The sequence below is a fragment of the Pristis pectinata genome, chromosome 3, assembly GCF_009764475.1.
Source record: "Pristis pectinata isolate sPriPec2 chromosome 3, sPriPec2.1.pri, whole genome shotgun sequence".
Taxonomy (NCBI): domain Eukaryota; kingdom Metazoa; phylum Chordata; class Chondrichthyes; order Rhinopristiformes; family Pristidae; genus Pristis; species Pristis pectinata.
In genome coordinates, this window is record NC_067407.1 from 30,362,901 (window position 1) to 30,390,706 (window position 27,806).

Consider the following 27,806-nt stretch of genomic DNA (forward strand, 5'->3'; position numbering starts at 1 on the left):
AGGCCATTTGGCCCATCAAGTCTGCTCCGCTATAAGTTAGTTCAGAACTATAAATTAGTTCAGATTTTCTCACATAGCAAACGACTGAAAGTAATAAACTGTGATCTAGAAATTTAATTGCAAAGCTCTCTCACTTCGTCTTCACGCAATTGAAAATACACTTTTCACCAGAGAGGAATTTAATAACAATCTAGTATGATTTGTTACATATCACTCCGGAAATTAGAAGGAACACATTTTAGGGCTGGTCACATTTGCAGATCAAATGGTCGTTACCTGTGCAAAGCTCCTTTTGGTACCTTACAGAAAATTTGACTACATTGTCTTGTGAGCACCTATTTGAGGGCATTCTTTGAATAACATAGAAAGTGTGTATTGTTTTAATTAACAAAGTTTTATTCATTCTACTGAGATGGAGTTGTTAAAAAATTTTATTACTGATCTATGCTTTGAGTTCCATTGCCCCCACTATTTACCTCTAAATCTCCCCACTGGCCCAAGCCTTATCCAATTGGCCAACTAGCCCCGCCACCCCCTTCCCACCCTTTTCTTAGAAGCCCCAATGTTCACCTCCCCACCAAAAAGGTAATGGTCTCCAGCCAGTCAAATCTCTTCCCACCCCTGCCCAATCTAGGCCCCCAATGTCCAAGACCACAAGCCTGACCAGACCTCCAACCACCACCTTTCTCCCCTTAGTCTCAGACATATTTTCCCTCGTGCATAGTAGTCATTGGCACATTGCACAATGGTCATATAATACATCTTTTATGACACATCAATTTCTGGTATGCATCATTGACTTTAATCCCTAGAATTAATTCATAAATATGCTTTTTATTTTGTTTACCTTATTCAGATAACCGTCTCAAAATCAGACCTTCAAGTTCCTGAGAGTGATCAACACCAACAGCCTGTCCTGGTCAAATCATGTAGATGCCACGGCCAAGAAAGCTCACCAGCGCCTCTTTCTCAGGAGGCTAAAGAAATTTGGTTTGTCCCCTTTGATTCTCACCAACTTCTATCAATGCACCATAGAAAGCATCCTACCTGGATGTATCACGGCTTGGTACGACAACTGTTCTGCCCAGGACCACAAGAAACTGCAGAGTTGTGGACACAGCCCAGCGCATCACAGACACCAGCCTCCCCTCCTTGGACTCTGTCTTTACCTCTCGTTGTCTTGGTGAAGCAGCCAGCATAATCAAAATACCCCACCCACCCAGGACATTCTCTCTTCTCTCCTCTTCCATTGGGTAGAAGATACAGGAGCCTGAGGGCATGTACCACCAGGCTCAAGGACAGCTTCTACCTCACTGTGATAAGACTATTGAACGATTCCCTTATACAATGAGACTTTGACCTCACGATTTACCTTGTTGTGACCTTGCACCTTATTGCACTGCACTCTGTAGCTGTGACACTTTACTCTGTACTGTTATTGTTTCTATCTGTACTACCTCAATGCACTCTGTACTAACTCAAAGTAACTGCATTGCATAATGAATTGACCTGTATGATCAGTTTGCAAGACAAGTTTTTCACTGTACCTCGGTACAAGTGACAATAATAAACCAATACCTTTGTACTTGCCACTTCATTTTGTTTTCATAGACACAAATGTAAACTGCTGTAACTATTGTCAAGTAGAATGGCCGTGAACCCCTATCATGAGTCCCAATTTTTCTGAAGTGGTTAATTAATATTAAAATGACCATTATAATTAAAAACCTAACGATGGTTTGGGCTTGCATTTCAACTGTAGATGGCATTTTGAGTCCTCCTGTATTTTAAACCATTTCTGACAAAGGAAATAGTTGGCTTCTGTGTACTCACCTCTGGCAGCCAGTTCCCAGGACAAGTGCCAGTGACCTCCTCCTGACAGATCAGGCTTATCCCCCATTTTCATCGCTGTACTTTGAAATGTGGAAGTCAAAGATGAGCTGGACTCACCATCAACTCTGGGGTGAGACAAAATACTGTGTGGAAGTGTCACAGGCAGTCTCTTAGATTTGCACCAGCCATGCCTGTGATAAGTAGCACAACCCCATTCATTTGAATGCGATTGTCAACCTTAAATAATAAACAAAAATCAGTAAAATAAACCATTTACCTACATTTATTTTACCACTTTATAAATTAATTTTTCATAGTTCAAAGCATTTGAGATATTTAAATTTTACTTATGCCTACTTGAATTATTTTTAAATGTCTGCAATGATCAATGAGATTTGAAGCCTATCAAAAAGGCCATTGGTGTTCTGGGGCAGGGCTTCAGGATCCACCACCTTGGACCTAGTCACTTGCAGCCAGCTCCACTTCACAGGATGGCTGCAGTTTCCAAGCCTTGAGGTTGATTGGAACAATTGAGCTGCAAAAGGCAAAGGCGCTGGCAGGAAAAACACAGGTGGTCACATACAGGCTGGATAAAGATTGATCCAGCCAAGAAATTCCCAGAGCAAATGAAGCTCTGATATCATGAAGGTAAAGAGGTAAACCTATGGTGGGAAAAGAGAGCCATGAGTAATCCAGAAGAGCAATTTTCTGCATACTGAGTATCCCAAGGTTCTTAACTGCAAAAAGAACTTGTTTCTGCCCATGTTTCAACAAGCAGAAAATACGTTCAGATTTTATGAACTGTTGTTATTTGGGATCCTTAGCATCCAAAAGAGGTCCTAGACCATATTCACTGTGGAGAATTTGAATTATGTAGCAGGGGTGGAAGGACTATCCCAATCTATATCAAAGAAATCAGTCCACCACAGATCAATATCAAAGGTTTCTGAAGTGAAACCTAAAGTATCCAACTCAAAAAAAACTCCCAACACATTGATTTAATTTACAGAGATGCACAGCATTTTGTTCTGTGCACACTGTAAAAACAATTATAATCCATCATTCAAATTCAGGATTTCTATTAAAATCCTATTTCCCATTCAATTTACTCTTCCATATCCAAGTGAACAAAAAGATTCCCTGGAGCTACTCAAAAATACCATGGATTGTTGCTGATGACCTGAGCAATATTTATTCCTTAACCAACAACTAAAAGCACCTCAAATGGTCATTTTTCATTCCTATGCAGGATCTAGCCATGCAGAGCAGACATCTCATTCTACCACATTGTCCACTCACCAAACAGTGCTTCATTGTTAATTATTTTCAGGCATTCTGATGTTATGTTAGGCATTCTATTAATGCAATTCTTTTAGTGATTCTTAAAGGCTGGTTTTATAAACAAACATTATCCCAATTCAGCTTTAAGTCAGAGCATCTCAACTCAGAATTGATTATACTTTATTACAGACTATGGTATCTGCATATAGTTGTATATTACACAATATCTCTTTACAATTCAAAAGGTGTAAATGTTATGGATTAGACATATACTTCAGTCTGTTCTTGCTGAACCACGATAATTATTTGGGTTAAAAAGATATGGGGAGGAAAAAAGTCACACATTTATAAGTGAAGCTTTATTTCACAATAGAAAACGAATTGGCTGCAGTGTCATTTCTCATCAAGATTTCACTAGTGGGCTTCCTATATTAGTTTTAGACTAGAATATATATACCATATTTGTGGAGCTTCTAGAAAATCTAGAAGAACAGGTAAATAAGTTACAAGAACACAAGTACAGAAGTACAGCTTGGAGTTACATTAAGGTGATACCCTTTTTGACAGAAAGTAGCACAGAGCATATATATTACAAAGGTTTAAAAGATGCAAAATGAAATAGGGCTGTAACAAAGCTTTCAGAGCCTCAAAGCTTTAGCAGAGTTCTTGCTGCTTTTTGTCAGTTCATTGATTTAATATTCTTATTGTGCGATTAGTCAGATCCTTTACCTAGGTCGAGTCACTCTTTTTCTCTGGTCAGAAAAAGTGACTGAAAGCTCTGGTAAATTTCTTTAGTCAGTTTCTTTTGAATTAAAATATAAAGTTTTGAAACTCAAATAGCCATTGTTACAGTTACAAACAATGTTTTAAACGCTCAGACTGTTGCAACATCCTCAACTTTTACATTACAACAGGAATCCACATCAGCACATCCGTAATTAAATTAAAATGAAAAAATAAACTAAAATTCTAAATTTGTTTAAAATGGTTTCAGACATTGTAGCAGCATCACCAGTAATATTCCACAGTTGAATCATCTGGGATTAGCTCCCTCAACAAGATTTTGTGTTTACAAAGTGCCAAAAATCACAGGACTCCAGCAGCAAGTTATATTGCTTCCATAAAGCTTTAATTACGACACAAAACATGTACACAAATTACTTACAGGTCAGGGGCAGCTTATGCCATAAATTCCCTGGCACATTTCCCTCTATTAAATGACCCATTCCTATGACAGGAAGTCACTTTTTAAAAAAAAAGCCTCATAATATGGCTACACACGAGAGCATGTATTCTTCTCTCCTCTCAAATCCTGTGGTGCAGACACAAGCCCATTTGATGCTTTAAAAACATCTTTCACGCTAGAATGCATTTTTACAGAAGAAAATGGTGCAAACATGTGTTGAGGATGCAGGAAGCATGCTAATAAGGAGTGACACTTCAACGTAAATACTCAGCTTCAATATTCGGCTGCATACTCTGTACCATGAAGACCCCTGCACAGTAATGTGAACTCCTTAACAATGTCCTTTACTCTTCTCTTATTTACTCGATCTCTGTAAAACAGTAAAAGTTAATTTTTTTCTTTTTACGGCATTATTCCAGAAACACAAATCCATCAATCTATATTGTATTAACCTGCTCATGGCTGTACAGAATTGTTGTCAAGCTTCAACTTCTTATCCCATCACTCTGGCATACATTTTGGCACTGAACATTGGGAATGAAAGCATGCTTAAAATTAAAGGTTGGTAACTCTGGTTTCAATGATGATATTATCTTACTAAATACAGTTTTGTTATACGATTGCCTCTTCAGTTTGCTGGAAGCTCTCAGTCAAACTACATAGATTCCACTTAAAGTACAAGAAAAAAAAATGAAGGGAAGTATCCAAAGACAATAAATCTCTATCACTGCTCACATTTTGTAGATTGTAATCAATATTTGAATTAACTAAAATAACAGTAGTACACATTTTAGGCTCCTGCTGATCCTGGCGTGTGCAACATCTTAGACATTCTATGTTAATGTGTGCTACACAGAGATATTTTTGTCAGAAAATCATGCGAAGATCAATCCAAGCCTTACTGTTTGCTCCACAAAATCTGCAATTTTCCTTCCAGATCATCAATGCAGAGAGGCACTTGTACATACACAATGCTGTCTAATGCATACTGAGAAGACCCTTCCTCCTAGGTTTGTATATGTGCCCTACAGACAGCACATTTACTCAAGTTTGAGCAGTGACATAAAATACAAGCCATGCTTTATCTTAAAGGGGACATACCGGAACAGATTGCAGGCCATAGAGTTCCGGTAGGTCCACTTTAAATTAAAAATATTGTGGCAGCTTTCCATCAAGGCTCCCAGCAATTCCCTACCACCACATCAACAGCAAATCAAAGCCCCACCACCCTCTTAACCCAACCTCTGTGGTCCTAATCACCCTCCACTTTTGAGTACCTTTACCTTCTAAAGCATCAAGCCTCACGTCACATTGATGCACAATTCTATGAACCCTAAAAAATATGTTGGCCCACTGTTTAATGACTTTTTCCATATACTGAAAAATGCATAGGCCTTTCAGTGTCCTTTTCATATTTTATATCTTAGGCTAAAAATACATACATACAGTTTCCATTTAGACATGAAATACATAATTGACTCCATAGCTTTTTAAGAGTACGGAAAGTGCAGCAAACCACTGGGCTCTTACAGGATTATTTAAAGCTTTTCAATTTTGTGGAAATTTTCAGGCCACCACCTCACGTTTTCTTTTGGTACCCTTCCTGCTTCCCGTTTTCATTCTGAATTTGAGAATTTCATCAACTGAGTACAGCTCAGGAACAGGACCTTTGGCCCACAATGTCTGTGCCGACCATGATGGCAACCTAACTAATCACACCTGCCCACATATAGTCCATATCCCTCCATTCCCTGCCTGTTCATGTGCCAGTCTAAATGCCTCTTAAGCACTGATGTTGTATCTGCCTTAACACTTCACCTGGCAGTGCGTTCCATGCCCACTAGTATTTGACACTTCCACTCTGGGAAACAGACTCTGACCATCTACACCATCTATGCCACTCACAATTTTATACACTTATTTCAGGTCATCCCAATCCTCCAGAGAAAACAATCCAAGTCTGTCTAACCTCTTATGCACCCTCTCCAAAGCCCTAACATCCTTCCTGTAATGTGAATGCATGCAGTCACAGGGGGAACATGCACACTCAACACAGCAGCTGAAATCATGATCAAACCCAGGTTGCTGGAGCTATCCAGCAGCAGCATTCACAGCTATACCACTATGCCCGTGAAATTGGCAAGCATTGATAAAAGGCCATTGACCCAAAACATTTACTCTCTCTCTCACAGATACTGCTTGACCTGCTAAGTATTTCCAGCATTCTGTCTATATCTCAAAAAAAAAAGCACCTCAGCTTTCCATCTTTACAGCCTTTCAGAATCAATGCTTCTTTTAACAATTTCAGATGAGCATCTGAACACTTTACATTCATGACAGATTTCCAGCATCCACAAAATTTTGCTTTGGTGCATTCAGTTTTGCTTATTTACCCCGATTGTGCAGGTTGGCACCTGCTGAGAAAGCAGAATTGCCTGTTCTTCTCAACTGCTACGAAATCTTTGTTTTACCACAAGCAATGTTACAAGAAATCTAAACTATTACTTTTACAGGAGTTGCACATTTCTAAAGGAAATTATTGTTTATTTTGCATGCAATATTTATGGGGTTCATTGAAGAAGCATTTCTGTGGAAAAGCCCCCTATCAAAAAGTCAAATAAAATTGTTAAAATGCTTTTATAGTGAAGCCCTATGCAAAGATTGCTTATATGAAGTTGTCCCTATGTGATTGTTTGTTGCTTACATGAATGCTGCCCATAAGATTCAGATCTCATTCTCAATAAACGAGAAGGTATTTAGCCTTCTTAGAAAGCTTGAGCTCACCGCCCCATTAAACTGTGAACCAAATTGTCACTATCAATACAACATGTACTGATAGTGACAATTTGGTTCACAGGACACACAAAAAAGCACTTCTTTGGAGATAATTGCTGAATTTAAAAAAGGTTGAATGGACGGATCAATTCCAAGTAATGTTGTCAACTGGCAATTAATCTTTAAACCCAAATTCATATCTACCCAATTTACATGCAAAGTACTGCACATACCAGAGGCAAATTGAAGAAGAGTATAGATATCATGAATAGAAACATCCCTTGTAACACTTTTTTACAGTGATTGTATGAAAGCCAAATCAAAGAGAATGAAATTCCTCAAACTAAAAAAAAGTTATTTTGGCAAACATCCAACATGTGAATGGATTGACATTCACTGAAGTAACAGAAAAGAGCTAAATATTTGGATTTTCTATACCAGTTTACAAAAAGTGAACAGGTATATTAAGTATATTGGACAGTTTAAAACAAAGTTGATGCAATATTTACCCAACTAGTTTATTTGCAATTCTCATTATATCCCACTGGAGGAGGCTGCTTTGTACATCTGGTAAAATGAGCCTTAAGTTACCTAATTTTAAGAATTGTTTTCAGGAAATACAAGCAATTTTGACTCAAAACAAACACAAGAAATATACTGAAAAGGCTTGCAAAACAATACTATAAAATTTATTTTCAATTATTGATTTATCCAAATAGGAGTTAGCTCTGCCTCATGCATTTTGAACATACACACCTTAAAATTTGTTGACTAAACGTTTCTTTTTGTACTTGAGTAAGGCGGCTTGAAGGAAAATTCTGTTGCTGCATCACTTCCTTTAACCAAATACTCAAGTAGGTAACACAATGCTTGTTCAAAGCAAACAGTATCTCAGCAAAATGATCCATTAGATTTCTTGGGGCTTGTCCACCAATAGCCTGGCAAACACAAACAACCAAGTTAATGCTATCAGTGAAGTTAAAGAAAACAGGACTTCCATTCAGATGTGTCATAATAATTTAGAGCTCAAACTAAGCATTTAAAATATATAATATACCAACAATTGTATGGATGAGAAAAAAAATAATGGTACCATGTGATGGGGATAACAGATGCAGAACAGGAGGAAAATATTGCAGGTCTTCTAATGCAATCCAGTTACAGTTATAGCAATTGTGTTCCCTTTCATCTGGACTATTGGATTCAATTCTGGTCACCCCATTATAGGAAGGATGTGGAGGCTTTGGAGAGAATGCAGAAGAGGTTTACCAGGATGCTGCCTGGATTAGAGGGCATGTGCTATAAGGAGAGGTTGGAGAAACTTGGGTTGCTTTCTCTGGAGCAGAGGCGGCCAAGGGGAGACCTGATAGAAGTTTATAAGATTATGAAGGGCATACATAGGGTAGCCAGCCGGTATATTTTTTTCCCCAGGGTCATAATGTCTAATACTAGAGGGTATGTATTTAAGCTGAGAGGGGGCAAGTTCAAAAGATGTATGGGACAAGTTGTTATTTTTTTTTACAAACATAGTGGTGGGTACCTGGAATGCATTGCCAGGAGTGGTAGTGAAGGCAAATATGATAGAGGCTTTTAAGAAGTTCTTAGATAGGCACATGAATATGCAGAGAATGAAGGGATATGCACATTGTGTAGGCAGAAGGGATCAGTTTACTTAGGTGCTTAATCACTCATTTAATTAGTTCAGCACAACATCGTGAGCCGTAGGGCCTGTTCCTGTGCTGTCCTGTTCTATGTTCTACGTTCTACACCTCAACAAATCCATTTTCACAAATATTATGTCAACCAACCTCATTAATGCGATTGTTCCATACTTTTCTTAACTAAATGAATAGCAGAAAAAATTTGAGGACTTTGCTTGTTTTCCTGTGCCTTGATATACGGATTATCTAGTTTGTCATGGAACTAATAAATCATGGATGTTTACAGTGTACAGAGGAAACCTCATCATGAAAGTACTGATTCTTTGCCAGGACTGTCCATTACTTATCCCACCATCTTGCTGTTAGCTTGGAGCACAGTGTATTTTTCCTCAAAACGAAATTGTTCCTGAGATATGGGCCATGGACCTTCTGGAAGTATTGCCGTTCATGTAGCATGAGTTCTTTCACAACCCTATTAGATAAGGGATTCCATAATTTTGAATATATGTCAGTGTTGTGCAAAACTTGTGGGGGAACTTGGAAAAGATGGGCACTTCATGAACCTGGTGCTTTTGCCCTAGGGTGAAGAAGATCACTTGTTTAGATGCTACTGTCAACAATTCCTTGATGAGTTACTACAGTACATCCTGTAGATAATGCACACTAGAACTATAATACATGACGGTGGAGAGGTTAGTTTATTAGACTACTAGATGCAAACTGCTTTGTACTCGTGTCAAGTTTCTTAAACATTGATGGCCATCTTTTCAAACACACTTGTGAATTCTGTAGGTGGTGAAGAACCTTTGGAATGTCCAGAAGTGAGCACATCCACAAATACCCAGCCTCTGAACTACTCTAACAATTATGCAATTTATATTAAAATGGGCCACATGATGTAGGGGCATAGGACTTAGTCATATAAAATTGCAAAACAGACCTAGGGAAAAGATACTCGATCACCAGTGAATCATGGGGCGGAAATACTCCTGATCACGTGCTCATCACATGCCAACTACATCTGCTCATTGCTAGGGCATGCTGAACTCTGTACAATTAACAAGAGTTGAAGGATCAAGTTGTGGAAATATGGTGTAAGAGTAATTCTCCCCTGTTGGTAAACTGGAATAAATACACACCTGTTTAGCCCAAGTACAGATGTGTGCACAAGTGATTCTTTACTCCAGCTGAGTTTCTGGTTAACGGCAAGCCCCAGGACAGAAGTCATTGAAAATGAAGGAGGTGGTTAAATACTTTCTTACTGGCAATGATTATTGCCAGGTGTTCTATGGCATGTGATTTATTTGCCATTTATCGACCTAAGCCTAGATGTTGTTGGGGTATTCCTGCATACAAACATGGACTGTTTCTCTCACCCGAGGAGCTGTGCATGATGCTGAACACTCCAATCAAAATCACTGGGCCCAAGACATTGTCCTAAATAACTCATGTAACAATGGATTAGGGCTCCTTGGTGTCATATCTGGTTGACTCTGCTTTGAAATGAAGAACTAAAACCAAGTGATCATAATGGAACCCAAACTTAGTATTGGTGAGCATGTTAACAGTTTGCAAGCATTGCTTGACAGCATCTTCTTTAGAAGTTGGAATGATCTTTCCCTCAGCTACTCTCTGCAAATGTACATTTCACCTAAGCAACCCCCTCATTTTCTGGAAGCTTTATACATTTATAATCCTTTTATCATCAAATCTCCAGCTTGGGGAAATCTTTCACAGTTGTAAAATCTTTTCATATTTTTCTCTGGACCAATGAAAATAATTCCAGTGAATGTTCCTCCAAATAACCATAAATTTCCCATCTCTTATCAGCTCAACAAATCTACACTCTAATCCTGATAAGTGTGAGGTGATGTACATTGTGACAACTAGTAAGGGTAGGATATACACACAATCAATTCTAGGTCCGCAGAAGTACTGAGGAACAGAGAGATCTAGGTGTACAAGTCCCAGGATTCCTGAAAGTGATAGAACAAGTAGATAAGATGTTGAAGGAAATGTATGGGTTACTAGCCTTCATTAGCTGAGGCATGCAAGAGCAAGAGGTTATGATACAACTTTATCAAACATCAGTTAGTCCGCAACTGGACTACTGTGTGCAGTTCTGTGCACCACTTTATAGGAAGGATGTGATTGCACTTGAGATTCACCAGGAAGTTGCCTTACGAGGAAAGACTGAATAGGTTGAATTTGTTTTCCTTGGAGTGGAGGAAAAGGACCTGATTGAGGTATGCAAAATTATGAGGGTATACATAGGGTAGACAGTAAGAAACATTTCCCCACAACAGAGGGGTCAAAAGCTAGAGACTTAGGTTTAGAGCAAGGGGAAAGAGGTATAGAGGGGATCTGAGGGAGAACTTTTTTCATCCAGAGGATGGACCAGGTTGGAATCTGTTATGCACTTTCTTAGTGGATGGTTGAAGTGGGTACTCTCACAACATTTATGAAGTACTTAGACGAGCACTTGATTTGCCAAGACTGCAGACCAACTGCTGGTAAAGGGGAGAAGCAAAGATGGGTAATTGATATTCATCATGGGCATAGTGGGCTGAAGGAATTGTTTCTGTGCTGTATGGTTCTATGACTGCACTTTACCAAAAGGACATTAAAATCATTTAGAGGTGAACACAAGACTGTACATTGTCTTCCAGAAGGTGAGCCCATCATTCTACTGAACAATATCTCAATGAATTTTTTTTTAAATACATAAACAATCCACTTTTGCTTACACATTCCAGAAATTATACATCTGTACTTCTAGGTAAATATGTAATCCTACAACTATCAGTAACCTTGTCGAATTGATGCGCATTTCTTGTTTTTCCAAAACAAAATTCATTATCTAACACCTCTTCATGCATCTGAGACCCATCACTCCATGCTGTTAATCTTCTGGTAAATAACAACTAACTTTAAGTTAAATTTTATGTAAATGATTTGATCCCTGCCGAGGTCAGTTTTCTTCCTATAGCCTCTTTAGTTAATTTGTCATAATTACGTACTTCTAGAGTAGCTTGGAGCAACAGCTTTCCATTCTCATGGACAACTAAGCCAATAGGCTGTATCTCCCGACAACGTGGTAGTAGCTCAGTCTAACAAAGTAAACAGAGATGACAAGTGAAAAAAAGTAAAATTCTTCAATAACATGTGGTATTGTAAATTGGTTTGAATTCTATATTAATTTGCAAGTCATCCTAAACACTACTGAGAATCAGTCCAATGTATTACTTCTACTATGCATTACACAGTGAAGATAAATATTGAAACAATGGATAACATGCCTATGCATACTTTTTGAAAGACTGGGAGTGCTATTATACACATACTTAATAAACATTCTACAAATACATTATAAACACTAATCAGCAGTAGGATCTAAAGTGACCAGTTGGCCAGAATAGACATTTAAAGTGGGCGATTTTCTACGTAAACAACATTTCATCTCAACTTTGTTTTCAGTACTACAGAAGCATTGAATATTCTTCTGAATTTTATACCTCCATCAAAAAAGAGCTTTTAAAATATGAAACAGCAAAATATATACACACTAGCCATCTTTATTATTGTTAAATTCTGACAGAACATTGAATATATACATTTGCTTATTTTAGTGCAAATTATTCACAGAAATAACTTGCATTTAAATAATTTCTAAGGTATCAAAAGTTTTAAAACAATTGTGAATTTAGCATTTTAAAACTATTTCACTAAAAAAACAACTTGCTATAATATTTGAAGCATCACAAAACAGATATGTGGAATTTGTGTTTTAAACCTTTAATCAAAATATACAAATGTAGAAATCAACAAAACCACTTGAAATAGTGAAACTTGTTAATCCACAATTTTTTTTAAGAAATAAAAGAATCTTTGAAGCAAATAAAAAATTTTAATCACAACTATAGTTCTTACAGATATTCAAATGATTTTGATTAACTACAAACGTTGTGATCAAATATGCCAGACATAATGATATAAAGATATTGAAAAACACAAAAAAAATCTGTGGACATTAGAAATATGAAAATAAGAACAGAAAATGCTGGAAACATTCAGCAGGGCACACAGTATATGTAGAGACAGAAACAAGAGTTTATATTTTGGGTCAGTGACCCTTAATCAGATGATAAAAATACATAAAGAAACATTTCTTCCATTCAGTGGTTTTTAATATTTAGGATGCCTCTTTCCCTCAATTCACAAAGATTCTATTTACAAATTCTCAAGGTGATTTAATTTGACTCATCAGGGTAGTGTCATCAATTTATGAGACTATAGCAAACAATGCTTAATATTAACAATTGAAGTCCTAGGCAATTAAAATGTGAGAGAGCGCACACACAGTCAAGAGAGTGGGGGTGGAATAAAGAGTGGAGGAAAGGAGAAGGGAATGGAAGGGTAGAGGATAGAGATACAGGGTTCACAGCAGGAGAAAGAAATGGGAAGAGCCCAGGGACTGGGAGAAAAAGGCAGGCCAGAAAGCAAGATATCTTGTATGTTGCACTTGGCCAGTACTCCGAATAGCTACATAATGCATGTTTTTATTATCTTAAGATTTTATTAGTAAAACAATATTGTATTATTTCTGATTCATGTATTAACGTACTATTACTTTACCCAAAATTCTTGAGCTCTGAAATACTATCAGAATTTTTACATCAAAACTAATGGGAAAAATTAATTGATTTACAAGTCTGCTCAACACAACTTTTCCTGAAATTTAAACTCTTCATAAATCAATGAATAGTTGTATTTTAAAACTCAGGAAAAAACATCCCATTAATGTATTAATATTCCCTATTGAAAGTTCTTTTGAGAGGCTTCCCTGATGCCAAGGTACCTCACAGCAACTGCACAGGAATGAAGAAAGAACCCCAGAACATATGAAATAGGATGTGAACATTTGGAATTCCCACTCCAAATTTTTACTTTTTACTTGCAGGCCATGTGGATGTTGGGTCAGGTGTGGCTCTGCTTACTCCCCATGGTCAAACTCATCATTGGGTACACAGAGAGAATTGTCTGTGTTTTGCTAATTAAAGTCTAGTCACACCTGAATGAGTTAACAAGGAGTTGAAAATCAAAATAGGGGAAATAGCTTCAATACAACCATACAGCTGATCTTGATATTTTTGTTAAGGCGTCATATTTGTGATGGCAGTTGCATAATATTGTATTAGCTCACTGATAAACATCACGCTGCAAAGGATGTCTTTTGTGCAGAGACAATTTCAGTGAAATTGCATTCACTGTATAATAAAGCTGCTATAACTGAACAAAGATTGAGATTAATTCAATGAATTTCAACATTGCTCCATACACGTCAACAGAAGGTATACTTACAAAGAATGTACATGTTGCTTTGACTGTTGGAGCTTCTGGAAATTTCAAAGAGATGATCCCTAAGAACAGATTAAATTAATTGTAGGTTACAAACATCTTGTACTGTGTGCACACATATGTACAAAAAGTCAATGGTAGAAAGATGATACTTATGAAAGCCCTTCCCACTATTTAAAAAGATGCCTTAATTTACTGTTTGCCTTTATCACATATGGTAAGTTTTTAGATCCGAGTACTGCAGCCTGGGTATAGCAGTTAATGAGCTATGAAAGAAGTTTCTTTATACAATGTCATTTATTGAAATCCTGGAATAGCATGTCCCAAGTATTATCCTTGCACTCCTAAGTTATCCACAGAATGTATAGTTCTGTACAGCTTATACAGCTCTTCAGTTGCAAGCTTGTGGCCAGCATAGATGTTAACAATCAAATGAATCCCTGTACTTTACAGAAATCTCAGTAATAAATGACCTTCACCTCTCACCCTCATGCAAGATTAAAAGCTGCATCTCCAGAGAATACTGTGGTTATGGTCACATTGAATTCAGTATTCAGATGTTTGGCTAATGCCAGTTGCTCTCTACATGAAAAAAATAGCAGGCAGGTATGGCAAGTAGCTTGGAAGACAAATGGAATAGCGATCTTTATTGTAAGAGGATTGGCATTTAGAAAACAGGAAAGTATGGTTACAGAGCACTGGTGAGACCACACCTGGAGTACTGTGCACAATTTTGGTCCCGTTATTTAATGAGTATAATGACATTGGTAGTAGTCCAGAAGAGATTCACTGGATTAGTCCCTAGGATGAGAAGGTTGTCCTATCATGAGTGGCTTAAGAAATTATATCTACATTTTTTGGACTTCAGGAGAATGGGGTGATATTACTGAATCATACAACATCCTTGAGGACAGCACAGAATAAGTGGCCAGTTTTCCATTAGTGGGAGAACAAGATTAAGGGACCAGCATTTAAAACTGAGGAAAGTAGGAACTTCTCACAGAGGATAGTGAATCTCTGGAATTCTCTACCCATACAGTTGGGGAGGAAGCTAGACCATTGGGGTGGTGGGGGGTGTACGAGGAAGCAGATATATTTTTTGAAAGATCACGGAATTGAGGACTATGGGGAATTGGTACAGAGGAGGAAATATGGCCTGAGGTAGATCAAGCAGAACTGCCATGATCACATTGACTGGCAGGACAGGCTTAAGAGGCCATGTGGCCTCCTCCTATTTTCTTATATTCTCATGAAGAGTTTGTATTGTGGCTGGACAATGGATAGACCATGTGCCAAAGTCGGTCAGACTTCTGAAAACACAAAATCCCCAAAATAGTTTGCTGCTGTTGCAAATTACTTTGCATTTGTTTAGAGGTTTAGAACATAGAACAGTGCAGCAAAGTACGGGCCCTTTGGCCCACGATGTTGTGCCAACCTATATAAACCTTATCCACATTCTATCTATCCCCCTCTCTACTTCACCTCCCATAACCCTATTTTTCTTTTGTCCGTGTGTCTATCTAATAGTCTCTTAAATTACCCTATCGTATCAGCCCCTACCACCACCCCTGGCAGTGCATTCCGGGCACCCACCACTCTCTGTGTAAAGAACTTACCTCTGACATCTTCCCTGAACTTTTCTCCATGCACCTTAAATGGGTGACCTCCAGTATTGGCCATTGCCACCCTGGGGAAAAGATGCTGGCTGTCCACTTTGTCTATGCCTCTCATAATCTTATATACCTGTCAAGTCTTCTCTCATCCTCCGTTGCTCCAAAGAGAAAAGCCCTAACTCTCTCAACTTCTCATAAGACATGCTCTCCAACCCAGGTAGCATTCTTGTAAATCTCCTCTGCATTCTCTCCAAAGCTTTTACATCCTTCCTATATGTAGTGATCAAAACTGAACACAATATTCCAAGTGTGGTCTAACCAGAGTCTTACAGAGCTGCAACATTACCTCTCGGCTCTTGAACTCAATCCACCGGCTAACGAAGGCCAGCACACCATACGCCTTTTTAACCACCCTATCAACTTGAGCGGCAACTTTGAGGGATCTATGTACTAGAACCCCAAGATCTCTCTGTTCCTCCACATTGCTAAGAATCCTGTCATTAATCATGTACTCTTCAAGTTAGATCTTCCAAAGTGAATCACTTCACACCTCTCTGGATTGAACTCCATCTGCCACTTCTCTGCCCAGCTCTGCATCCTGTCTAAATCCCATTGCAACCTACAACAACATTCTTCACTATCTACTACACCACCAACCTTTGTGTCATCTGCAAACTTACCAACCCATCCTTCCACTTCCTCATCCAAGTCATTTATAAAAATCACAAAGAGCAGGGGTCCCAGAACAGATCACTGCAGAACACCACTAGTCACCGACCTCCAGGTCAAATACTCCTACCACCACCCTCTGCCTTCTGTGGGCAAGCCAATTTCAAATCCACACAGCCAATTTCCCATATGTCATGACTTTCTGAACGAGTCTACCTCGTTTTACACCTTGCTAAAATCCATATATAATCACATCCACCGCACTACATTCATCAATTTGTCTTCTCACTTCTGTTACGGACTCAGTGAAAGTCCCTTTAAGATAGAGTGTGTGTGTGTATGTGTGTGTGGGGCGTGCTTACGTCAATAGAAGATAAAGGACGTAAATGACGTTGTTGAAGAAGCCAGAAGGAGAGAGAGAGAGAAGGGAGAGAGACACCAGCCTGCTAGTTTTCTCTATCGATGGATGAGAAACAATAACTGTGTCTGCCACTGAAATCCATGTATGAAGTTGGAAGTAATCCGGTGGAGTTCACTTTGTTGCTGACCTGTAGAAGGAAACAGGTATTTGTGTGGACCACCACGATTCGGATGCTTTTCGGGGTGAGGAAGTCACTACCGAGTAAACACTGGAGTGTCGTTTGGGTTCCATCGTGGAACATTTGGATTTCGTATTTACTCTCTCTGTTTCTCTACGTCTACGTCTTATCTTCAGACAACGGTGGTTGTTGAAGAAGCCCTTGCTCATCTTTCACCTTATGGCTCGCGGAACTGAACTTTAAGAACCATTCCGGAACTGGGAGTTTTGGACTTTGTCACACACACACAAAGAGTTTAGTTTTGGGGTTAACGTTCAAGGTTTAACATTTTTGAATTCTAACATACTAACATTTTTACTTTTATTTTACGTATTATCATAAGTAGTGATTAATAAAATAGTTTTTAACGCTGAATCATGCTCAGTGTGTTTCTTTTGTTGCTGGTTCATGACAAAATTGGGGGCAGGTCCGGGATAGTTCCCAAGGTTAACGAGATTCATCCAGGATCCAATCCAAAGATTAATGAGTGTCGTCTGGTATCGTTCCCCAGATTGACGAGATTTGTTCGGGATTCAATCCAAAGATTGTTGAGGGAGGTCTGATAAATTCTTTTTAATTGGCTTGTGTGTGTGGAAACCAGCAGCAATGGATATTAAGGCATTTTTGGAGTCACCAACCCAAAAGGGATTGGAGGTGGTGAAAAAGAATGATCTGATAAAGATTACGACAAGGTTAAACCTTACAGAAGTAAAGCAGTCTATGAGAAAGGCAGATATTCAGAGACTGACAGCTGGCCATTATGTGGAAAAGAAGGTGTTTGAGAAGGAAGTGTTAAAACAATTTCCTGGCAGTGAAATAGCAATTTCTGAGGCACAGGTGCAGCTGGCAAAGATAGAGGCTGAACGAGAGCAAAAGAGACTAGAGGCCGAACAAGAGGAAAAGAAATTAGTGGCCGAACAAAAGAGATTAGAGGCTGAACGAGAGCAAACCCAGTTAAAGATAGAGGCCGAACGAGGTAAATTAGAGGCCGAACAAAAGATAACTCAGATGAAGTTAGAAGATTTTTGGGAATAGTTGGATATTACCGAAAATTTTGTAAAAATTTTGCTGATATTGCTCTTCCCATAACTAATCTTCTGAAGAAGGGAGTAAAGTTTGTTTGGACAGATTCTTGTCAAGAAGCATTTGAGAAGCTGAAAGCCATTTTATGCTACCATCCTGTGCTCAAAACACCTGACTTTGAAAAGCCATTTTCATTAGCAGTAGATGCCAGTGATGAAGCTGCAGGAGCTGTGTTGTTGCAGAAGGGTGACCTTGATGATATTGACCATCCTGTAGCTTACTTTTCAAAGAAATTTAATGAGCATCAGAAGAATTATTCCACCATAGAGAAAGAATTACTGTCACTTGTTTTAGCCTTCCAACATTTCAGTGTATATATTTGCACCACTCAGAAACCATTGACTGTATATACAGATCATAACCCATTGGTGTTTCTGAGCCGAGTCAAAAACAAGAACAGAAGGCTGTTAAACTGGAGTTTAATTTTGCAAGAGTTTGATCTCATGATAACTCACATTAAAGGCAAAGAGAATGTGATTGCTGATTGTCTTTCCCGATGTTAAATGGGAAACATGTATCTGATAGTCTGTAGTTGTGTAGCATGATAATTATTAACATTACTAACTGTATGCGCGGTTAAATTTTTCTTGGGAAAAATTTTTTTTAGGTGGGAGGTGTTACGGACTCAGTGAAAGTCCCTTTAAGATAGAGTGTGTGTGTGTGTATGTGTGTGTGGGGCGTGCTTAAAAGCTTACGTCAATAGAAGATAAAGGACGTAAATGACGTTGTTGACGAAGCCAGAAGAAGGAGAGAGAGAGAGAGAGAGAAGGGAGAGAGACACCAGCCTGCTAGTTTTCTCTATCGATGGATGAGAAACAATAACTGTGTCTGCCACTGAAATCCATGTATGGAAGTTGGAAGTAATCCGGTGGAGTTCACTTTGTTGCTGACCTGTAGAAGGAAACAGGTATTTGTGTGTGGACGACCACGGTTCGGATGCTTTTCGGGGTGAGGAAGTCACTACTGAGTAAACACTGAAGTGTCGTTTGGGTTCCATCGTGGAACATTTGGATTTTGTATGTACTCTCTCTATGTTTTTCTACATCTACATCTTATCTTCAGACAACGGTGGTTGTTGAAGAAGCCCTTGCTCATGTTTCACCTTATGGCTTGCGGAACTGAACTTTAAGAACCATTCTGGAACTGGGAGTTTTGGACTTTGTCACACACACACACACACGAAGAGTTTAGTTTTGGGGTTAACGTTCAAGGTTTAACATTTTTGAATTCTAACATACTAACATTTTTACTTTTATTTTACGTATTATCATAAGTAGTGATTAATAAAATAGTTTTTAACACTGAATCATGCTCAGTGTGTTTCTTTTGTTGCTGGTTCGTGACACTTCCTCAAAAAACTCTATTAAGCTCGTGAGGCATGACCTGCCCTTCACAAAGCCATGTTGACTATCCCTAATAAGACTATGCTTCTTTAAATGCTCATAAATCCTGTCCCCAAGAATCCTCTCCAATAGTTTGCCTACCACTGACGTAAGATTCACTGGTCTACAATTCCTGGGATTATCTCTTATACCATTCTTGAACAACGTTTGCCATCCTCCAATAGCCTCTTGTGGCCAGGGAGAACTCAAAAGATCATCACTAACACTCCAGCAATCTCTTTCCTCACTTCCCATAGTAACCTGGGGTATATCCTGTCCAACCTCAGGGACTTATCTATCCTAATGCTTTTTAGTAGCTCCAACACTGCTTCTTTCATAACCTCGACATGCTCCAACACACTTGCCTGTTCTATGCTAACCTCACATTCATCTAATTCCCTCTCAATGGTAAGCACTGAAGAAAAATATTAGGTTAGGACCTCCCCTACCTCCTTCGCCTCCATACACACTTTTCCCCCCTTATCCCTGAGCAGTCCTACCCTCACCCGAGTCATCCTCTTGTTCCTCACACATATGTAGAACGCGATCGGGTTCACTTGAACCCTACTTGCCAAGACCTTCTCAGGTCCCCTTCTAGCTCTCCTAGGTCCCTCCTTAAGCTCCTTCCTGGCTACCTTATAACTCAAAAGCCCCATCTGATTTTTGCTTCCTCAACCTTAAATATGCTTCCTTCTTCCTCTTAGCTAAAACCTTCCACCTCTCGTTAACCATAATTCCTTCACCCTACCATCCTTTCCTTGTCTCAGCAGGACAAACCTATGTAGAACCTCATGCAAGTGGTCCCTAAACAACCTCCACATTTCTGCAGTGCACTCACCAGAGAACAAAGCAGATTAGCTTTAGAGGAATGATATACAAAAACAGGGAAATTGCAAAGCATTTTAGATCACAAGTTTTGCCTCAGCTAGAAAATTAGGTTCTTATTTCAGTAATCACACTTTAGGAAATGACGTCAAAGCCAAAAGGAATGCAAAGGAGACTGGCACCAGAGATACAGGACCCATTATGTGGAGAGCCTAGAGAAGCTGGGAATGTCTCCTTACAGCAAAAAAAATAAAAGGATTATTATTAGTGTTTACATTTATCAAGGAGTTTGATACAATAAGAAGTTACAGAAGATAGAAATTTCATATAATTAGCAAAAGAACTAAAGGGGAATGAATGAGACATTATTTTGGAAAATGGGTAGCTACGATTTGAATTACTTGCCTGAAAGGGTGATGGAAGCAGAATCAGTAATAACTTCAAACATACACCCTTTTCTCTTTTGAAAAAGAAATTTGCTCAGAATGATCAGTGGTGGCCGAATTGGATGCCTTTCAAAAAACTGGTAAAGTCATAATTGACTGAATAGCCTACAATGTGATTCAATCAATAATCAAATAATAAACAATGCTGTAGCTATTCCTACCTATGAGCTTCCAGTGGCAGTGCAACACAGATGATGACAGAAATCAGTATCAATGCACAAAGCTTCAAAAAATCCAGCTTTTTTTTTGCTCTTTCTGCATACTAGACCACACTGTATCCTCTCTAAAGCCTCAATCTCCTTCCACAGTATAGGACTAGTATGACTCTCAGTACTCTTAAGATTGTACCACAGGTTCCCTATTTCTACACCTCACCTCAAGAAAGCTTCAATTTCTACTTTATTTTGTACTGTCCTATTTAACCTAAGGCATTGTATTAGTGCCCTGTAAACATCTACTATCTAAGTGGCATTGAAATAATTACATTCAAATAATCATTGAATGCTGCCTCATCAGTTGAGTACTTCCAGCATCTTTGCTTTTATTTCTAATTTCTAGCATCCTCAGTTATTTGGTTTTTTTTTTAAAATGTTATTTTGCCTTAACCATACCTCACCTCACTTAGACTGACTGACAATAATTTCCAGGCATCACCTGTCAATCCCTTTCCATCACCTTATCAACAGAGGTCTGCAGCTTTCTTGGCATTCTAAGGAATATTTTATATCAGTTGGATATTTAAATCTTATGAATGTGTCCAATTCTTTGACATACAGCAAACAAAAATGGCACTGAAAGTGAACATTGTGTGACACCACTATCCACATCTTCCTCACTTGTCCTCAACTTCAACTGTTCACTCACTACTGAGCAATTTTACATCCTTAAACCTAATTTTCTATATTAACCTCCCATATGGTACACTATTGAAGGTTTCTTTAGTTAGAGCAATGTGCATCATCATTAGGGAAGCCTTTGGCATACTGCTACTTAAAGGATCTTCTTCCTTAAAAAACACACTCATCCCTTTTGAAATACGAGCTGGCTACTATCTTTTCTTCATCTAGGCAGGTATAATCTTATCTTTCAAAGCTTTAAACATTTCCCTCACACAGGTCAATGAACTACTCTACAAGTGGAAATTCATAGAAATACTAGCAAAGCTGCTTTAGGAAGAGAAAGGAAACAAATGAAAAAAGAATGTTAGGAAAGAAAATAGGAGAAAATTAAATTTTTCTTACAAATAAGGATATATTGAATTTGCAAATCACTGTGATCCTGTCATTTCATCTCCTGGTAATTTAAAATCAAATTGACTAAAAGTACTTTTAATGTATGCATACATTGCAATAGCTAATACTAAAAGGGATAGTAATTTCCAAGCTAGCCCTTGGAGATGATTGAAAGACAGTGGGAACTCTGGAAAGCTTTGTTCATAGACAGGCACAACAGTTAAAAGTGTTTTGGGAAAGAGAGCAAGATGTCAACACTATAGAAACAGAAGGATACGTTCCACATCTGATGAAATTTGATCTCTTAAGATTAAACTTATTAAATAACACCAACAGCTCAAACGGAAATTAAATAGCTTAAGAACTGTGAAGCCAATACTGGACACTTCTATTACTTACCACACTGAAACAATGCCTTCACATCACAGTTCTCTGCTAAAAACAAATCTGGCTTCCTTTTGAGAGCCTAGGAATCAGATACAAAGCTTCATTAAATCATTCATAAAAGGTCTAACTCCAGGTTATTACCAAATCCTTATTACTGAGACTGCTCTTCATTTGCTGCCTCAGTTTCCACATGGGTGGTTTGGTGGTGTACTAGAGAGCCATGCTACAAAAGGCGAGACAGTGATAATATGGAACTCCTGTCTTCGATTCCCTATGGAGTATGTCATCAATCAATCCAATATAGGGACACATTTCTGCACAGGAAGGGAGTGAAATATTTGTTTACAATAGGGACTGTGCACAGAGTAACAAATGAGCTGGAAGAAAAATAAATAGATCAGAGCTATTATTCCCCAAAGTAAAAATGAAATGGGATTACAAATTTCAAAATACTTTCTATGAAATATTACATAATGCAAATGAACAAAAATCAGATATTTTACATATAAACAGAAATACATCATAAATCATTAATTTTTGAAATAATAGTGGATGAAGCCATCCCTGACTTCAATGTAGAAGACATGAATCAATAACAAATCAGGCACAGGTGAATTGTGCGCATGTGAGAGAAATAGCATTATTCTGTAAATACTGTGACCTTTATGGCTGTAGTTTACTGACAGATTGATTTGATGTTCAATAGTATTATTTCTCTGAAGGACACAATTAACTCACGGATGCAGTGAACACAACCCAAGCAATACCGCTGTCCACACTGTTGCATGATTATTTTAGCTACACAAGGTCATAAACTAATTCAGTTTAGATCTCGTCCATAATGTCCTTTCCAATACTCCCTCATGACCTTCTAGCCACTTGGCACATGCTTAAACTCCATCTGGCTACAAAATACAAACAGCACAAAACATTATGAAACCATGCCAAATCTTGACATGAAATTCACAAAGTGGTCTGACTGCTGATGTAATACACCTTTTCTGTCAGAAGACACAGTCTGTCAGTGAAAAACAGTGTTCAAAACTGCTGCCAATGCTGACAACTACACATCCACAAAACAGCTGTATTCAGTCATTCAACATGCCTTAAGAACCTCAAATTAACCTACAATTTATTTCTGCAAGCTTGTAAACAAAAAAAAGCTGATTTCAGGTTTAATTAAACAAAAAAAAGAAAGTGAATGAAATAAGAAACAAAAACACACCTGTGCCAGGAGTTGCATAAATGAATCAACAATATCAGGATGATCCCTGGGTCCTAAAATATAATAAGATGTAACTTAAGAAATAATATACAAACAACAAATCAATATTCTTATTGTCTCATGAACTCTACATAACAGTTACAGTGAGGGGGTACAATGAACAGCTTAAAGCAGTTAAAGAAAAGAATGTACAGAAATATGAAACTTCAGAACCCAAAATAAATAAACAGCAAAGAAGATTGAAACCCAGGTATAGAGATAACCGATCAAAAATGTGCTTTTTGTCAAGAACCCAAGGCAATTTTTCAAAGAACTGGAAACTTACAGAAATTCTAATAGACTGTGCCATTAAGTATTTTTGGATTTACTTTCCCACTGAAGAGGAAAAGTTGGCAATTCTATTACCTAAGACGTTATATCACTTGGGGATCTCTGACCTGACCATTTTTTGGAAAAAGGTCTGCAATACTGAAAATGTTACAAAAACACATTTTTGCAGATTTAGACAGACCACACAATTCACGAGACCTCAAAAGGTTAACGTTTCAATTTCTGTTCGTATGCCTCTGATCAGGGACAGATAAAATCCAAGACTCTCACTTTCAAACTTTTTATAAAAAAAGGAATGATACTTCTTCTCTGAATGTCTCTATTTTCTAATACTAGACAAGATCCAACAAATTATGCAGCTGTTGGTCACTGTCGCACAGAATTTCTGCAAGACTCAAAGTCATGTGAATAGAGGTCTTTAAAATGTAGAAGGTATAATACCTTTTCAATAATAACTCTCATTAGTGTCAGACTTTGCACCTTAACTTTGCTTATACAAGCGACTCCAAGCCAAGTCAATATATCAATACAAGGGAATACCTTTTTATTCCCCTATCAAATTATTGTGATCCAGCAGCATTCAGCAAGTTTCTTTCCAGCCCCTTCCCAAAAATAATTATTTAACAAGATACTACAGAGTTTTGGTATTATACAGTTCTTCTTAGATGCTGTAACAGAAAGTTACTTGTGGAAGTCATTAGTATAATTTCCAGTTCAGAAAACAAAATAAAAAAATCACTCATTAGGTGAGAATTCGAAGCTTCTGTCAGAGATACAAAAGGAGCAACTTTGAATGTATATGGGAGATTAAAAGGTATACAGACAAGAAAATTGAAAGGAAGAAACAATGATCTGAATGATGTGGCTTGAAGAGTTTTCATAGAAGCATAATGGGTGAAGTGAAAAATTAATGACTTATGGAATGCACAGCAGTAAAATGAAGAAATGTGGCATATATAGTCTGTGTTGGGTACACGGTAAACCAGTACCTTGCTTAGTGCTGGATTAGAATCACAAGAATGAAAACTCTGATGGAATCAGTGTTAAAAGGTGAGGGAGTGTGAGGCTTGGGCCTCTGCCAGTGCTCTAGCAATGGTTGGGACAAGTGGTCAGGCCACTCATCTTGGATGTATAACTAGTGGACCAATGCTGGGGACTGCTAACTCCTGCTCCATGTGTTGACTGTCCACCCGGAGACTTTGGTCTCTCATCATTTCCAGCTGGAAGCTGTTATCTTTTCCTTTATTTGTTTGGCTGCACAACCCTCCCAACCCATAGATTTCACGAAGGTAGTTTCAACAGTGCTCAGTGGTCATTGAGTTTGTTGCCATAAAGGAAGGTTTGTCAACACATGGACACATGCTGTTAGCTCCCAGAGGGCTGGAATTTGTGCCAGGTTCCTGACAGGGTAGTCAAGGAGGGCAGGGGCTCATGCCAGGTTCCCAGCAGAGCAGCATGGACCCCGAGTAAAAGTGGGTACATGCAAGTGAGTATTCAGACTGGAGGACAAAGAATACCATAACAAATCAGCACTCTGCAGGGTTATGCTAGAAGAGGTACAAGTGCAAGGAATTATAGTGCCATTAGTAGCAAGTTTGATGAGATGCAACAAGCATGTGGCAGATGTCAAAAAACATTCCAAATCATAGATCAAAGGAGGAGAAATTTGAAAAAGGTAAAATGCTTTAAATACTACATAAAAAAAGGCATCACTAGAAACGGTAAGCTTTTGGGAAAGTCACATCCTTCTTATTTAAGTTGCTGCCTAAACTCTGGATTCTTGTTCCCGACTCTATTCTACATCATAGCTTTTCAATATTAAATTATTAATTAAAACAGCTTTTGCGTAATGGTCTTCATCTCCACCAAAGCCTCAAATGTTACATTCAGTTCACCACCATGACCACATACTCTCATGCCCTAATTGCCCATCTTTACCCTGAGACTACGCTTAACATTGTTTGATGTGAATAGGTGGTTTGCAAGACCATTTCAGAAGGCAATGAAAAGGTAACAACATTGCTGTGAAGCAGGAGTTAAATGTTGGCCATTGCAAAACCGACTGGGTTTTGTGACAATCTGACAGCTTCATATCAATTGCATTCAAGTTCTAAAATTCCTATTGCGAGTTAGAACACGTTTAAGATTATTACCCCAGTGCTCTCAATTACTAATCCAGCAACATTATCACTCACACTTTATGTGCCAAAAAAGAACCATATTTCCACATCCCAAATTCAGTATGTTGCTAACTGACAGCATTATAAAATAAGTTTTCTACCAAGCCTTCCAGGATATCCCAAAGTGCTTTTCAGCCATAATTAAACGGGAAACACTGCAGCACAACAAACTTTAACAAACAATACGCGATGGACAGCAGATAATTTATTTTAATACTACTGGCAGAGGAATAAATATTGACCAAGATGGAACCTTTGATATCCTCGTGCAGGACAGGCAGGGCCACTGAAAGACGGTGCCTCCTACAGCGCAACACTCCGTGTCAGATGAGATATCATGCTCATGTCTTTGGAGTGCGATAGGACCTTCGACCCTTGGTTCAGAGGAAAGAGAGCAACTAACAAAGCCAAAGCAGACACACAGGGCACAGAAACATGTATATTAATTTAGAAAATTTGCTATCTTTTTCTATGACTAAATATATAAAACCACCACCCATCGAGAGAAAATCCCAATTCTGACTCTTCCTCTATACTGAACTAATTGATTTTAGCAAAGATAGCAACTGAAATGATGTGCCCATGTCTGCATACCAGGGCCTAGTCAAGAAAGCTACTAAATTTCACAATGTAATAGATTAATAACAATCCAAATCCTGTGGCAAATACTAAGAGGCTTTTTATATTCATGATACTTTGGCAAAATCCTATGGCTCTCTGGTAGTGCAGACATTTGGCTGTGTGCTGAACATGAACCATTTTCTGGGTTCAGTCTTATACAAATAATTTGGAAAATTTGTGCTGGGAATTAAGCCTCAAGCTCCATGGAGGCAGATAGTGCCCCAACTCCAGGTCACTAACAAAGGCAGAACTGTTAAATTCTGGGGCAATCACAAAGTATATTGGTCACCAATGCAACGCTGAGTCCCTGCATCTAGTACTATTATTGTAGTAGTAATAGCACACAAGTTGTTTATGGATAATTTGAACAGACACAACCTTACTTTCATACACTTCTCAAAAGCAGGTCGAATTTAAGAAATGGGCAAGTAGTGTAAATGAGTAGCAAGTTGACCAGTTTCCGTCTGATTTTTCACTAGAAGTTCCACTATTAGTTAGATGGACCACAACCTACAACCTCTTGAACATCATGAAAGCAATGGAGAACGGAAACAAGGGGAAGAAGTGCAATCAAATTCCACCATTTCAAAATGACCATTAATTACCTTAAAAGTGAAGTAACCCAATGAAATATAAAAATCTGCTCTCCACATTTGCTCCAGACACTGTAATAATTACACTAAAGTCAGAAAACTCTGGAAATACTGTCAGGTGTATCTATGCAGAGAGAAATAGAGTTAATCTATTAGATTGACTACCTCTCATCAACCTGGCAAAAGACTGTGACAAGAGGTCATCAACCTGAAATGTTAACTCCGTTTCTCTCTCCAAAGATGCTACCTGTCCTTCAGATTTAGAGCATCTACAGTTTTTTTCTTACTAATTATACCAACACTTGCAAAGCATCAAATAGGTATTACAATTGTATTAAAAAAGATTTTGGACATTTGAACAATCTGTAATTGATACCTATACCGACCAAACTAGATAGATTAGCATTTCAGAGAAGCAACAGTTTCCATTGATCTCCAATTTAGAAGCAAAAGCAAAATAACTCACAGGGTACATCTTTCTCCAGCCACATTCACAGACTTCCCTACATTCAATTATGAAGGAATGTTAATCCAGAACACTTAAGACC

General features: G+C 38.3%; 1 protein-coding gene across 2 annotated transcripts in view; it reads right to left on the minus strand.

The window, feature by feature from the left end:
• Positions 1 to 3,254: 3,254 nt before the first annotated feature.
• Positions 3,255 to 27,806, minus strand: part of ipo13b (importin 13b) — an 87,150-nt gene continuing 62,598 nt past the window's right edge. Inside the window, exons 15-20 of one of the 2 annotated variants that reach the window (XM_052012586.1) lie at positions 23,535 to 23,587; positions 22,322 to 22,388; positions 14,098 to 14,156; positions 11,757 to 11,846; positions 7,832 to 8,013; positions 3,255 to 4,670 (exon numbers count right to left, since the gene is read on the minus strand). In XM_052012586.1, the coding sequence (XP_051868546.1) occupies positions 4,574 to 4,670; positions 7,832 to 8,013; positions 11,757 to 11,846; positions 14,098 to 14,156; positions 22,322 to 22,388; positions 23,535 to 23,587 (548 nt within the window). In that variant the 3' untranslated portion in view covers positions 3,255 to 4,573. The remainder of the gene's footprint in view (positions 4,671 to 7,831; positions 8,014 to 11,756; positions 11,847 to 14,097; positions 14,157 to 22,321; positions 22,389 to 23,534; positions 23,588 to 27,806) is intronic. The other variant, XM_052012587.1, reaches the window with a different exon arrangement.